Source organism: Diuraphis noxia, unplaced genomic scaffold, assembly GCF_037042655.1.
Source record: "Diuraphis noxia isolate RWA-SAM2 unplaced genomic scaffold, SU_Dnox_SAM2 contig0002, whole genome shotgun sequence".
Taxonomy (NCBI): Eukaryota; Metazoa; Arthropoda; class Insecta; order Hemiptera; family Aphididae; genus Diuraphis; species Diuraphis noxia.
In genome coordinates, this window is record NW_028301712.1 from 11,074,159 (window position 1) to 11,090,632 (window position 16,474).

General features: G+C 25.6%; 1 protein-coding gene across 3 annotated transcripts in view; it reads right to left on the minus strand.

The window, feature by feature from the left end:
- The window catches only part of LOC107173517 (phosphatase and actin regulator 1), a 30,085-nt gene that overhangs the window by 9,568 nt on the left and 4,043 nt on the right, over positions 1-16,474 (minus strand). For all 3 annotated transcript variants that reach the window (XM_015524085.2, XM_015524084.2, XM_015524086.2), the window contains exons 2-4: positions 15,131-15,307; positions 14,947-15,054; positions 10,721-10,846 (exon numbers count right to left, since the gene is read on the minus strand). In XM_015524085.2, the coding sequence (XP_015379571.2) occupies positions 10,721-10,846; positions 14,947-15,054; positions 15,131-15,307 (411 nt within the window). The remainder of the gene's footprint in view (positions 1-10,720; positions 10,847-14,946; positions 15,055-15,130; positions 15,308-16,474) is intronic.

Below are 16,474 nucleotides of genomic sequence, written 5' to 3' on the forward strand. Positions count from 1 at the left end.
ACTATAGACGTATTTTACTATACTTCCGCTTGTAACCAATTTACTAGCGATACTGTCGAATATTAACTGCAATAATTATATTTTATACACAAATCGTTTACGTAAATTTCATTGATTTATAAATAATAAAATTTACTTTAAATATATAGGTATATTGTGGTAAAAAGTTGTTTGAGTATAGGTAGGTTAAAATAAGCTTTAAGTTTAAATTTTTGGCAATACATTTATTCATAATGTATCATTAATTAAATGATTAATTACTGAAGTGAGTATTTTCCAAAGTTTAAAAAAATACTTGAATAATATAACAAAAATAAAAGTTAAGGGATATATGTATATATTGTGTGTGTATGTGGGAAGAGATAACTGTAATTTACTTCATGAAAGCTTCATAAACTGACTAATGTTTTTTATTGTTCTTTTGTCAATATCATAATGTTCTGATTAAATTTTAATAAATTATTTTATAATTCAAGAAGGGTAGCATATATATGACCATGACACGGATAAAAACTAAGACACCTAAAACAAAAAATCTAATAATAGCTAGGTCTTATAAAATACATAATTTTTCATTTAAATGTCCATGACAAATTTCTGGTTTATGTGTAAAACTATAAACTGTTTAGTGGTTTTATTAAAAGCAATTTAAAAGCGCCATTGAATAATACACTAATTACACGCTTTAAATTAAAAATATTATTCGTTTAATGTTTAATTATATGATATACATAACTATAGAACTAATATTTCATACAAACTAAGATTACAAAAAATTGTAAAAGAGTATATACCTACTAGCATTTTGAACAAATTATAGAATAACAAGCAGTTTGTTTTATCAATCTAGAAATGGAAATATATAAGATCGTATGTACATGGCATATTACTTTACGATAGTTAGGCTTTCTATTTTATTTTCCAATTTTATACTGTACAATATGTTAGGCCCAATAATATATGTTTTATACTTCATGTTAATGGTTTTTGTTACGTTATTGTAAATTAAGGATATATTAAATTGCGAACAATCATAACAAATACATAGGTAATCAATTTTCATTGCTTTCAACAAAAATTTCTTTCGTAATTCATTGACGATTGACTCTTAACAATAAAGTTATTTCTTAAGTACCTGCATAATGGGCCTACTCTCGAAGAAATAATTTGATTTTAACCCTTTATAACAATGAAAGTTACAAGAATAAATACTTGTGCGGAACTCTGGAATACAAACATAAACATTATCATTGTTTGCTGAAATTTCAAAATTGAAAATATGTATTTTGTGTTACTAATATAATGTGGTTAATTGAAAAATTTAATGATTATATATAATGAAAAATGAAGAAATAATTTACTGAAAGATTTGACATTTGGTGATGTTAATATGTTATAATATCAAATATAGAGTGAAAATATGGAAATTTAAGTAAATATTTCTTAGTAGGTTCCAAATCCAAAACCATTTATTTTTGAACAACTATATAAGATATTTAATTTAAAAATAAATGATTATAAGTAAACAGTATACATATCGATATATTACATACAATTTCGTGGAGAGTGTAGGTATACTGTATATATGACAATATGAAAATATAACTAAGAAATTATAATATTTATTTTAATTTAACATATTCATTTATATAAAAAATGAAATTGAGCAAAATTCAGACTTTTATAAATGAGATGAGGTCCTCACATTTGTTTTGAATTATGCGGGGTGATGCCAGGAGGATAATATAGTCGACAAAGAAAAATTAAAATTTATTTACAGATTTTTATATTATATCAAGTATTGACGCATTAGGTATATAGTATAATATACATAATTGAGCCGAATTGTATAAATACGCAGTACACTGTATATGTATATAGCCGACAGTTTTAAAACGCGAGTGTTATCGCCATATAATGGTATTGTTTCATCACTAGACAATAATATATACATAAACCGTTTTCTTAAAAATATTTGGAAAATTTTGATATTTGTACGTGTGAAACACGAACACCGCAGCACCAATATTGCAGTCGCGCCCAACAGTAATTTCCACACCGACAGCGTAGTATCTCGACCGCACTACAGGTATAGTACATGACACGCGCGTGACGATAAAATTACTATAGTTTGTAAATAATTGGATTCCCCTCAAACCGTCACGGCCCACGGGTACAATAATATTGAATTTTACCTGCAATCCTCTGGACTAAAGCGGTAGACCGGGCTACCATCGCGAGGAACGGTGGCGATCTCTTCTTTTTTGAGGCGACGGGCCCATACCTATCCATAGGAAAACCCGTTCGGGTCCGAGGTCTGAAGCTATCATTGACTACCGAAATCATTTCAACACTTAAATCGATTGTCGGCGATGGTGTTATTTTTTAATATTTTATATGCGTGTGGCGGATTATCGATTATACGATCACAAGCGAAGCAATGATGGGATATTGTGTAATGTGCAACAACTATAAATATATAACATGTGCGATGAAGAGAAGAGAGAGAAGTGGATCGATCACCGAGATGGCTGCACGAACGCGCGACGACTAATAAATATATCGACTGAAATTTGTCTAGCACGCGCGTTTGTATATGAGGGAATTTTAACGCTACACTAGTCGCCCACCCGTTCGGAACACCGGCAATAGAGGCGCCGGGAAGCTGGGAAGAAGTTGTACCTCTGCCATATAGCTAATACACTATTATAATAATATTATGTTCTTCCGACAACTATGCTACCGCTATGTCATAATATGGTATATATACATAAACAAAAGCACGACGGCGTGCGCTATAGGATTTTGCCGCAATATATTATATCATTATTCATTACTAATTATTATTATTAATACAGAAGCAGCTTTCTCGTTGTGCAGGTGTTAGTATTATTGTCGCAAATAATCTACTTTAATGCTATAGCATGGAATTAATGGGCTCATCTAAATAAATTAGACAACTACTTATAAACTTAAAATGTTTATTTAAAAAAAAAAAACCTATTCGATATATTTTGTACGTTAACGTCTCGACTAAATCCTATAGTCACATAAATAAATAAATAAATCATAATATATTATAAGTGGACATCAAGCATACAATTTTGTTGTATACCGTAAAGTATAAAAATAAAATATTATATATTATATTATATATAAATATATTATTTTATATAATATAATATGCGTCGGTGACGCATCGTACATTGGTTAATCAACGGCACGCGGTGGCGCTGCGGAATTTCTAAAAATAAACAACAAGTGCCAATTTATTATTTGCATGTCACGCGCCGTTGATTCGCGGTTCCAACATAAGTGCAAAATGCTAAAAACGAATCGTCACGTCGTGTAATATCTCCACGACCATAGGCAAACTTCTGTACTATACGTTATCAAAAATAATCTTACTTTAAATCAAAACGTAGATATATTTAATATTAGACAAAGGAATAACTAATATAAAAGTATAAACAATAAAATTAACACAGTCCACATACTTATATATTACTTATCGGTTCAAAAATGTACAATATAATATTACATTATTTCATTAAAAACCAAATAAAGTAACTGATACAAGATTAGAGAGAAAACAATTACACTTACTATTGCAAATACAAAATTATGATTTTAGCATAATTATTGATAGTTTTAGGAGTACACTATTGTACTATATAATTTAACTGCACGATTAAAGGTATATAATATTACATTATAAGAAAATATAGAATTAACTTTAGTTTAGCGAGAAAAATGGATTGTAGTTTGTAGATTTTAAATTGTTTTAACCAATCAATTTATAACAATTCTCTATCCTTATAAATTATAATTTATGCTTCCCAACATCGAGGATATATCATGTCAACTGAATAGTTTTACACTTATGCACATTTTAACAGTTGTGTGATATATAACGTATACGGAGGTGATGACGAATTTTAAGATTGCTGCTTTTATGAACGCATTAGCTAATGCCTATTAGTATATGGTATATTTATACATAGCACACCTTATAAGAAATAAATACGCAGCAATACTATAATACGTGCATAGTTAGTGTCCTAGTTTAGCTACATTTTAAACACTGAAAATGTATATATTATATAATATATACTATATAAGTTATAAATGAATACCATATATTTTAATACTTTATGATTTATACACACAAATAATATTTTTGAGTGGAAAACGAATAAACTTCCAGCACTTTATAAGTTTTATGTATAAAAAAAATTATAACGATACCATATTTTAGGAGGTTAAAGGTTAGTTACAACAAAGTTTTTATACACATAAAATTAACATTTAAATAAAAATGAACGAAATAAAGTTTTTTTTTAATTTTCCAAAAATTGGATGTTAAGGAATATTATATTCTTTTTCTACTCAGTCGTTCATTATATTATAGAGCAAACAGTGAAAAAATGTGTTAAAATATTTATCTAAATATTAATTGATTTTTGATGATTAGCTTTTACTATTTATGAACGATCACACGAAAGAACTGAACCAGCCATAAGAATCCACGCAGGGATATAGAAAAATATAAATAAAATATCACGATACTACTTTAATACATATTGGGAAAGAAAAGATAAAAAGTTAATACAGTTTTATAATTGCGTATAAATAAATATATGGTAAATAAAACTTTCACAAAAGTTTAATAGGATTAATTCTAAATATAATTTAAACATGTTGAAAATTTCACTAACATTTTTACACAACTAAGCAAGTTATTTAAAATATATAACTACATGATATTTGATAAGCTGAAACCAACTTTCCAACTGAAAATGGTATAGTTAAAAAGTAACAACTAAATCTATATACCGAATACGTAATTCATAAAATGGACAACACATACGTTACGAATATTTTCCGATTTTCATAGATTATCAATCATTCAATCACATTATAATTACCAATAGATAATACCTAATTATTTAATTAAATATAAAATATCTGAATTCCACTAACAAATGTTTAAGTTATGTATTTAAAACTAAATATATGGCCATATGGATGTAAAACTAAAACAATGTGCATAATACAATTAATGTTAAGACGAGGTTTTGACTAAGGTCACTGCTACGTGGTTTGGCACATGGCGCATGAATGAAATAGGCGACATAAGTATTTTTTAAGTATATTTATTTAAAAAAAAAGAATTCTCCGAGAAAAAGATACTAAAACAATAGATTTCAAATCTCGATATAAAATTATGAAAATAAGTAAAAGTAAGTAAATAGAAAATTGGGTCATAATAAAATTTGTAACATGGAATGAATTATTATCATAGGTAATAACTTATAGGTGTTCGAATTTAACTTGTGATCGTATAATGAGAATTTATAAAAGCTTACAAACATAATAAATCTGTATATTATTTATACAAATCTAATTCAAACAAAGATCATCAACAACGCTTAAATTAATTAATAATTATACAATGTTTTAAGAGAATGTTATTCATGTTAAATTTTTTTTTGTATGTGCCAAATAAAATTTACAACTACAGGAAGAGCGTAATTTTTAATTTTGGAAAAATAAATAATATTATTATTTAATCTACCCAATAATATTGATAAGTTTTATTTATTTATCTGTATGCTTCATAACACAAATTGTGGAGTACAGTTATACTTTAACTGTTAATGCTTTTATGTTTGGCATACGTAAACGGTTATAAATCAGAAAATAAAGATAATTATCGCTATGCGAACTGTTTAACACAGTAAAAATCAACTGTCAATTATTAGTCTTATCAAATACAAATCGTGACTTGAGTTTACAATCAGATCATTACTATAATAATAACTCCTACAATTTCAGCTTCTAATAAAATCATAATACAATTACAAATATGTAAAATATTAAATATTGAAGGTTGTTGGGTAACAATAATACAAGTTTAATAATAAATACATTTTTAAAAAACCAAACGTTTTAATATAATTGTGATTATTGACTTATTGTACAATTTATTAACTGCTTTTAAGGGTTCTTCGTATTTTTAGTAATTGATGGTATATTAAACTGAATGTCACGCAACGTAAAAACATATTCGATTTTTAAAAGAGATATGATTTACACGCATAAAAATTATCAACAGATATTGAAATATTAGGAATACATATCATAAAAAGTTCAATATTATAGCAACAAATTAGAATAGTATTATTAAGAATAATTACGATTTATGTATTTTTATTTCTTTTTACATATTACCTTTTAAACAGGGTATAATTCTTCATTTCCGTTTTTTTAAATGAAAAGTTACTTTATTATATTTTTAAAGCCCAGCAAAATATCAATCATGACATGAAAGCTAAATTTTAGCTAAAAATATTTTAGGAATAAGTTTTAAAAGTAAATAAAATAATAGTTTTTAAACACAGGGTTGATACGATTGCAGTGGAAAATGAAAAATTATAATCATTTTTTTTTTTTAAATTTCAATCGTAATATTAATCAATTTGAAAAACTATACTGACTGGCGTTTACAAAAATGTAACATACCTCTGTGAAAACAAGAACATTTCATAATATATCCCATCATTGGTCGTTTTGGGGGTAGTTCGGGTTTTAGGTAACATGAATAAATTAGCTAAAACTCGATCTAAAGCAGCCTTATACTTCATAAATAAAAAACGGGCAGTTGTTTGTATTTTTTGTCAAAGTTGACCTTTGTAAGTCGTCTAGTGGTATACTGTCAAAAGCTCATAAAAAAACAAATTAACTCGCTATATGAAACGACAGCGACTACACGGCGGGTCACGTCACACGAAGTTTAAAAACCTAACTACCGTTGCCGTGGATATACTATTTGAGGGGCCCCCATGGCATAGTGGAGAATGCACGACATAACATTACTTTTTCCTGTGTGTAATAATTCATTTCCGCCTTACCTAAAAATCCAATCAGGGTAGCCAACTCAATAATGTCTACTGTGTAATAATTATAGGCGGGAAAGGTATATTTACTGATTTACCTAATAAAGTAGAATTGATTTGAGAATTTACATTGAAATGTAACATTTAAATCATTTATTACAGATGAAGGTCTAGTAAATGGTTTTTAAATAGTTTTCGTAAAATATTTACAATTTAAAGTTTAATTGCAATAATAATAATAATATATTGCATGAAATATATAAAAAAAAATGTTATAACACATAGGTAGGTAAATCTTATCCTTTTTTAAAAAAGGACATAAAGATATAAAAAATAAGACATATTATATACTATATCTTTTAATCATAAACATAATTTGTAGTAATTAATAGTATTTATCAAAATCGTCTGTTATAATACAAATTAATAGTGTAAAGTAAATGTAATTTTTAGGCTAAATTTGATGAATAAAACGACTGATTATTATTATTATTCAGACTATTTAGAAGCTAGAGTAGATCGAATTTACAAACATACAAATCTATAAAGCACAGTAGGTAAAAATGAATATTGATTACTGAATAATAAATCAAATCTATTATTGTATTGTTTAAACATTTAACAGCGAGTCAGTGAAACTTAAACCAAAATGTATAGGGGGTATTAAAATTATACATATTTATTTATAATTAATTTGTAATTTACATATATATTTATAATTAATACAACTATAAGTGTTTGAAGCTGAAATGTTGACAAAAAAGGATATTTATATGAAAGCTAATGATTTTTATTATTGTTTTGTGATACAAAATGTTTTCCATTACCTATATAAATTATGAATTTTGTACACAACAAAATTTCCAAAATATTTTTATCATGAACCTATTCCCAATAGTGGATCAAATATTGACTTATAAGTTAATAATAATACTATAGTAGTGTTATTCTTCAACAATAATAATGTATACAATTCAACCTACCATATTAGAGTAGACGCAACTAAGGAGGGGTGGGGGCCAAGCCACAAAAACTAGTAATACTTTTCTAAAAAATTAAGTATCATTTAACACTTAAAACAAAAAAGTGATATTATCCTATTTACAAAAATTTTAGAACATCAAATGCTAACCAAATATATTTATTATTTAGGTATTAATTTATTATTTATTATAAACATTTAGAAAATAACACATAAAACTAATAAAAACATCAAAATTGTTATGTAATACAACTTTGAATTTTGATAGCAGTAAGGAATGTATTATGAATATGTGTTTTTGTATAAAAATGCGTATTTGTCTTTTATTAGGTTTTAGAGCAATAAAACGTATTTCAATCTTCAACTATGATAATAGTTTCTGGTATAAAATATTATCTGGTTATTCTAGTTGAACTAGACAGAGGTGCAGAAGAGGGTAAAAGAAAAATACTCTTTAGCACAGTTATTTTCTTAATAATTGGGAAAACTAAAAATATTTATTTATAATATTGTGTGGACTAATTAGGTATTTTGCATCAATAATAAATACCTACACTATTTTATTTTATTAAGGATTTAATAATATTATGACTTATTAAGGATTCCATGATATATTTAATAGTGTCTAATTACTTTAACAATGAATTCAAAATCAAAAAGGTAAAAGTATTTTAATGGCTTCAATTAGATAAAATAACAAGATACCAGGCAAAATATAAAAAAACATAAATAATAAATACTGCATTTTTAAACAAAATGTAATTTAAAGTATGAATGTTATTTCGTTATTAAAAAATATTTACAACAATTATACATATAACATGGAAAAACAAACTAGTTTTGTTAACATTCAAATAATAAACAATGAGCTTGACATTTTGTGTCAAATATAAATTTGAAGATATTTTTCTTAAAATCAACATAATGGTTTTATTTATGATTTAATAAATACATATTCTATTTTATCCTATACAGTTTAGGTGTATTGGTTACAAAAAGAATATTTTAATCTGAGTGAAACAACAAAATGTATTTTCAATGAATTTTATCTTATAATTTTAACACGTTGACTGCCATGCAGGTGCCGGCGGCCTCAAGAATATTTATCATGGGTACGCCAAAGACATTTTTCAGTGTCATTATAAATTTGTATTTATATATATACTATTGAATTTGAAAAAAAAATTAAAAATACAAAAAAAAATGTTAAAATTATGTTTATTATATCAAAAAAATTGCAATACGCCACAGCGTAATTCAAGATCATTATTTTAGCGCCACGGAAAAGTTAATAATATAAATCCAAATTAATTTATGTCAGCCCGCGGTCATATGGCCTCCTACAAATGATATGGTGCCACAGCCGGCGGTCTAAAAATTATCAAATTATCAATACCTAATTATTTTTATACGGCCGCATGGCAGTCAACGTGTTAAGAACAACTACAAATCAGGATAGAGATAAAACAATGGAGAGGAAAATGAGTGTTGCAGAGATGAGAAAGTTAAGGTGGATGAGTAGAGTGACGAAAGACAGAATAAGAAATGAGTATATAAAAGGTAGTAGAGGAGTGGCTCCAATAGTTGACAAATTGTGTGAGAATAGGTTGAGATGGCTAGGACATGTTTTAAGAAGAGAAAATCTGAAGCAGTTTCAGTGACAATAAACATGAGTGTAGATGAAAAAAGAGGAAAATGGAAGACCGAAAAAGAGATGGTTTGAAGTTATAGAGTGCGATAAGAGAATAACTGGTGTTTGTGAAGAGGATGCTAAAGATCGTAGTAAGTGGAAATTGAGGACCAGGGTGGCCGACCCTAAATAGTTAGGAGAGAAAGCGAAAGAAAAGAAGAAGAAGAAGACTAATCAGGATAGAAGTGTTCATAAAATGTTCATATTATTTGGTAACATAATATTCTATTATTGATTGAAAAGTTAGTTGGGATAGTATTAAATTAAGAATGTTTTAAAGATATTCCTAAAAATGACTTACAAAAAATAAAATTTATAGCACACCAGTTATCAACAATATTGATTCTGGTCTTTATTTTCTACCTTTGAAATAATTTGAAACTTGGCAAAGGGTATGCAATGTAAAAGTTTTTAAATACACCTAAAATCATCAGATCCAACAACCATGGTCAAATAGCAGTTTTTTATAAATTTTATTAAATTATTATTTTATAATCTGAGTGGATTAAGTGTTTAAAATGAATTTTTAGTTTTGTAAAAAATCGTCATAACAAATTAATAAATGCACTTATTTGATAAGTTCAGATTATGCTATAGATAAAACTATTAATTTGATACAAAAATATTAAAACCATTAATATAATAAATTCCAATTCACATTTTTACATATAATTATTTTATAATGTGTTAGTAATTATTATTATATTATTATTATTTTTTTTAATTTTATTGAATAAATCTACAATTGATACATATTTTTTGTATAATAAGTAGGTTTGATAAATGACAAGTAAAAAGAAAACAGATAACATGATAAGTGCCCTACAAGTGGTAACACCCTGTAAGTGACAGAATAACAGTGGAAAAGAGAGAAAAAAAACATAATTTTTTAAGGTTTTAAGGTGTTACCTGGTAGCAACCTCCAGCACTTATTAAGCTCGCATACTATAGAATAAGATCTCTACACCCAAGTTATTAAATTAAAAACCAAATAAAATAATAATAATACAGACATTATTTAATTCTCAGTACAAATTGAGGAATTTTAATTTTATTTCTCTTAGTTGATATTTTGATTATTATTATTCTATGTATTTTATTGTACTAATTATTTTTGTTTCATTTATATAATGGATAATTTGTACTTACCATTCATAAATTGGTTAGAATATCTATTTTGTTGCTGTTGGAAAAGCATTGACGAACCAATATTAGAAGTGACGGTAACACAAGTAGTTGTTCCACTTGAAGTTTGATTTAGTTGGGGTGAATTATCTAATAACATTATTTAAAATTGTAAAAACAGATAATTAAATACTATTTATATAAAAAGAAGCATATAATTATTATTTATTCAATAGTATTTTTTTATGATAGAATAAAAAATATTGTAACATATATCCCAATTTATGAATTTAATTTACCACTGATATTTTAGATCAGCGGTTCCCAACCTTTTGAGCAGGCGGTGCCCTTTTGTTTGTACAAATTTTGTTAGGTGCTCTTCTGTGAATATCACGAGGAACGTGACAAAATAAACACTAGTTTTCATTCATAACTGATTTAAATAATTTTATCGAACATATTATTAACAAATTATAATTTTATAGTTGAAACTAAAAAGAAAAAAAGGTGGGTAAGTCGTGGATGTCGCTCTGCTGTACAGTAGGTTACAAATGGGTTACTGTAATGGATGGAATTAAATTTGAATCCAATGCTATTATATCACTGTATACGAAAAAAGATTCTTAGTCAAGACGGTTTATCTGTCTAGGATATATTATAGATTATTAAAAATTTTCAAATCTTAGATTTAAAAAGAAAATTTTTTATGAATTTCTAGTTTAAAATAATTTGCGCATTTTCGTGATTTTTACACATGTCAAAATTTAAACTTTGAATGCTTGTGAAAAAAATTTTTTAATATTTTTTAACTGCTATTGTTACAATGTGTTAGAAGCCTTGTATTAAATTTTCAAGCTTTTCTACCGAACAAATAATTTTTTATCGATATTTATAGAAAAAAAAAACTAAAAAAGTTGAAAAATTAAAATGTCAGTAAACAGCTCAAAACAAATTTAAATATTTTGAAAATTTTATCCAATATAGAAAATGCCTAAATAAACATTGAGTCAAAATTTCAAGTATCTGTGGTCATTTTTTTTAGAGTAACACCAAAATAAGGAAATCGCTAAAAGTGAAAATCCAATGTTGTAAAAATTAAAATTTCAAATGCTCATAAAAATTTAATTTGAATTTCCGGTGGACTTTTTATTTGTGATAAAGATTGAAAAACTTGTAAGGAATCTTGTAATAAATTTTTAAATCTTAGATTTAAAAAGAAAATTTTTTATGAATTTCTAGCTTAAAATAATTTGTGAATTTTCGTGATTTTTACGTACGAGTATTTTGTCAAAATTCAAACTTTGAATGCTTATAAAAAAGAATTGTGACAATTAATTTATTTTATTTTTCAACTGCTATTGTAACAATATGTTAAGAGCCTTGTATTAAATTTTCAAGCTTTTCTGCCTAACAATTAAATTTTTATCAATATTAATTTAAAAAAACTAATAATGATCGAAAGTTTCAAGTGCCTATGAATAGTTCAACTTAAGTCGAAATTTTTTGTAGGCAGTAAAAGTGCTTCGATTTTTGACTTCAGTACCTCGGTCGATCAGAAAATGAATCTAGTTGGTACTTTGGGGAGTCAATAGTAAAAAATTCTTAATACTTTTCTAAATAATCGAGAAAAACAAACTAAAAATTAAGGGAAAAACGGGAAATTTTACGCACACTAATTTTTCGACAAAATCGATTTTGGTTTTAGATGTAATTTTAAAACAAATGTCCATAGATACATGAAATTTCACCGAATGTTTATATAAGTATTTTCTATCCAGCATGCAATTTTCAAAAATTTTCGACTTAAGTTGAACTATTCATATGCATTTGAAATTTTCGATCATAATTAGTTTTTTTTAAATTAATATTGATAAAAATTTAAAGTTCAAATTTTCACTAAATACGTATAAATTACGGAAATTACTCCTAACATATTTTCACAGTAGCAGTTGAAAAATAAAAGAAATACATAGTCACAATTTTTTTTTTTATAAGCATTTAAAGTTCAAATTTTGACAATATATTATGTAAAAATCACGAAAATTCACAAATTATTTTAAGCTAGAAATTCATAAAAAATTTTGTTTTTAAATCTAAGATTTGAAAATTTGATACAAGATTCCTTACAAGTTTGTCAATCTTTATCACAAATAAAAAGTCCACCGGAAATTCAAATTAAATTTGTATGAGCATTTGAAATTAAAATTTTTACAACATTGGATTTTCACTGGATTTCACATTTAGTGATTTTCTTATTTTGGTGTAACTCTAAAAGTCTAAAACAAATGACCGCAGATACTTGAAATTTTCACTTAATGTTTATATAGGCATTTTCTATATTTGATAAAATTTTCAAAATATTTAGATTTGTTTTGAGCTGTTTACTGACATTTTAATTTTTCAACTTTTTTATTTTTTTTTCTATAAATAATAAATATCGATACAAATTTATTTGTTCGGTAGAAAAGCTTGAAAATTTAATACAAGGCTTCTAACACATTTTAACAATAGCAGTTGAAAAATAAAATTAATTCATAGTTACAATTTTTTTTTTACAAGGATTCAAAGTTTGAATTTTGACAACATATGTAAAAATCACGAAAATTCATAAATTATTTTATGCTAGAAATTCATAAAAAAAATTTATTTTAAATCTATAATTTGATTTTTCATAATCTATAATATATCCTAGACAGATAAACCGTCTTCGCTCTGAATCGTTTTTCGTATACAATGATATAATATCGTTGGATTCAAATTTAATTCCATCCATTACAGTAACCCACTTGTCAACAGAGCGACATCCACGACTTACCCGCCTTTTTGTCTTTTCAACTACAATACATTTTTAATTTTTAATATATAATTTAATATTTTTTTTCATTCTCGGATGAGCCGTGCATGGCGCGGGCGCCCCTTAAATGAGCTCGTGGTGCGCTTAGTGCACCTCGGTGCACAGGTTGGGAACCGCTATTTTAGATATTATACCAGGGATTTCAAATCTATAGCACGTGAAAACATTTTGAGGGCATCCAAAAAATGTAAACATTTGTATTACACATAATATATATTTAATACGTGATAATATACAATATATGTATAAAAATTGGCTATACAGGTGTCCAACGAGAATTTACTCATTGTGAAATTTCTTGAAATGATGAGGATGCCAAAATTCTGGTTCTGTTATAAGACCTACAGGGATAAGAACAACAATTATTTCATATTTTAATGTTTTGGAAAAAAGTTAAAAAATATATTTAATTATTTAATTATTTCCAAAAAAATTCAATATAACCATTTTGTAAAATTTATTTTTCTGAAAATATAGACGATTCAACATTTTTTTTTGTTAATTTCTTAATTTGAAGTTTTTTTTTTAGTTTCAAGAAAAATTGTGACTTATAAAACATGTAAATGCTGTCTCGCGTGCATGCTCTACTACAGCCAGCCGAACGATTAAAGAGTGCCAAGTTATTATCATGTTTTATTTCTTTAAAACTAGAAAAAATACTAAAAATAAAATTTTAAATGTCAATATTTTCAGAAAAATAAATACCACAAAATGGCTATAGTTAATATAGTTGGTAAAAAAGTTAAAAAATATATTTCCAAAAACATCAAAATAAATTAAAAAATGAAATAATTATAGTTTTTATCTCTGTGGGTCTTATAACAAAACCAGAATTTTAATATCTCCATTATTTTGTGAAACATTGCTATGGGTAAATCCTCATGGGACACCCTGTATAAAATTTACTATTTTTCATGGCAGGCTTGAAATAAATAGTTAATTTTTGGCACATGGCGTTCAAATAATTTAACACCACTATATTATATTATAGATGGAGTTATTTCTTTGTTTTCTAAACATAAACGAAATGAGTAGTTGGTTAAAATGTACTTATTATGTATTAACTAAAAAAAAAAATGGCTCAAATATAGATGATTATATTAAAAGTGAATTGTCTATAATCTACCTTGTGTCTAAATATTTAACAGCACAATATAAATAAATACAGTACATACATTAAGCATAAAAATGAGATACCCATCACTTATATAGTAATAATATGTGCTTTAGAGTCTAAAGTTTAGACTATTACATAAACATGAAATTTAGTAACTCTATTCTCCATCCATTTTTTATAATCAGTAGTATTTTTACTCAGTGAAAATAAATAAATATATACAAATATTGTGTGACAGTTTTAATCATATAATTTTATTTGTATATACTGTATTCATACCTGATTCAGAGATCGTATGTGTTTGAGCCATTGGACTATCTAAAAACAGGATTCCTTTCTGGATTAATTCATCTCGATTTGCTCGCACTGAGATCTTCCTTTCCAAATCTATTAATATAAATATTTATAAATATTATATTTTAATATTAATTTATTATTGCTGAATTGAAAATTAAAAATATACTTCTAGATGTTGTTTCAAATTTTTCCGATTTCTTTTTTCGTTTCCATTTCCATGGTTTGAAAAGTTTACCTAGTGCAGAAAACTTGCTTGGTTGTTTTCGATCCAATTGTAATGGACTGGTACGTGTTCCTGATCCTAAGCTATTAGTTCGAAGTGCTGTACCATTTTGCTTCTTGGCTAAAAGTGTAATAAAAATTATAATAAAACAATATAGACAATCATATGATAATATAAAATGTATAATAATTATATTCTCATAGTTATGCAACTAAAAATAAATTATTAAAATTTACAGGTTCATAATATAGTTTAAATGTACTTATTCAACAACAATAACTACATTTTTAAGAAAATAATAAACCGAGTAATAAATTAATTTAATTTACTTGTATAAAATTTAGACATTTTTACATATTAAAATTAGGTATATGTATATATATTTTTTGAAGTAAATAAACCTTTTATATCATAAAACTATTAAAGTATAAATTGAAAATTAAAATACAAAATAATATTCAAGTAGGTACTACACATACAACATATTACTATAATATTATAAGTACTGTGTATATTATTATTTTTTTTTTTTAATGATAACACAATTTCTATATTACTATGCTAATTTATAGAAAGGTACTTATTTGTTATAAATATTATGTAGGTTTATATATAAGTAAACTTAATTTTTATCTCTATAGGTACTCAAAACTTTAATAATGTTATAAAAAACATAGAACTGTATTATAATAGAATACCTACCTAGTACCTACGTCATATAGCATATTTTAAAATGTAATGCCTTACAATATCACATAACATAACAATAGAATGACCAAATTATTTTTTTTTTCACAGTAATTTACCGTTACAACAGTATAAGAAAAATATCTAAAGATATTTAGGGAATGTGTACATCATGATTCAAGAACATGATGTGTATATTATAGGTAATATCAACCGTAATATAGTGTATAGGTCATCAACATTAAAATAAAATACTTTTCATTAGATATAAATTATAAAATAATACAAACAAATAGATTTTAATATTATATACAAGTAATTAATTATTAACATAATGCAATTAATGTTGTTTATTAATTATATAATTAAAGCAGGTGCAACTGTAATAAACATATGATATATATATTTAACTAAGTAGGAAGCATTGTAGTATAAGAACAATAACTAAACAATGATAATAAATAGTAATCACTTTTATGACTATACATATATATTATACAAGATGATTCACCAATCATGTGCATCCCCTAATATTTCTTCTTCAGTCGTGCAGTTATTCAAAAATATGACACAATGGTCAATGGAATATTTAAATAAACC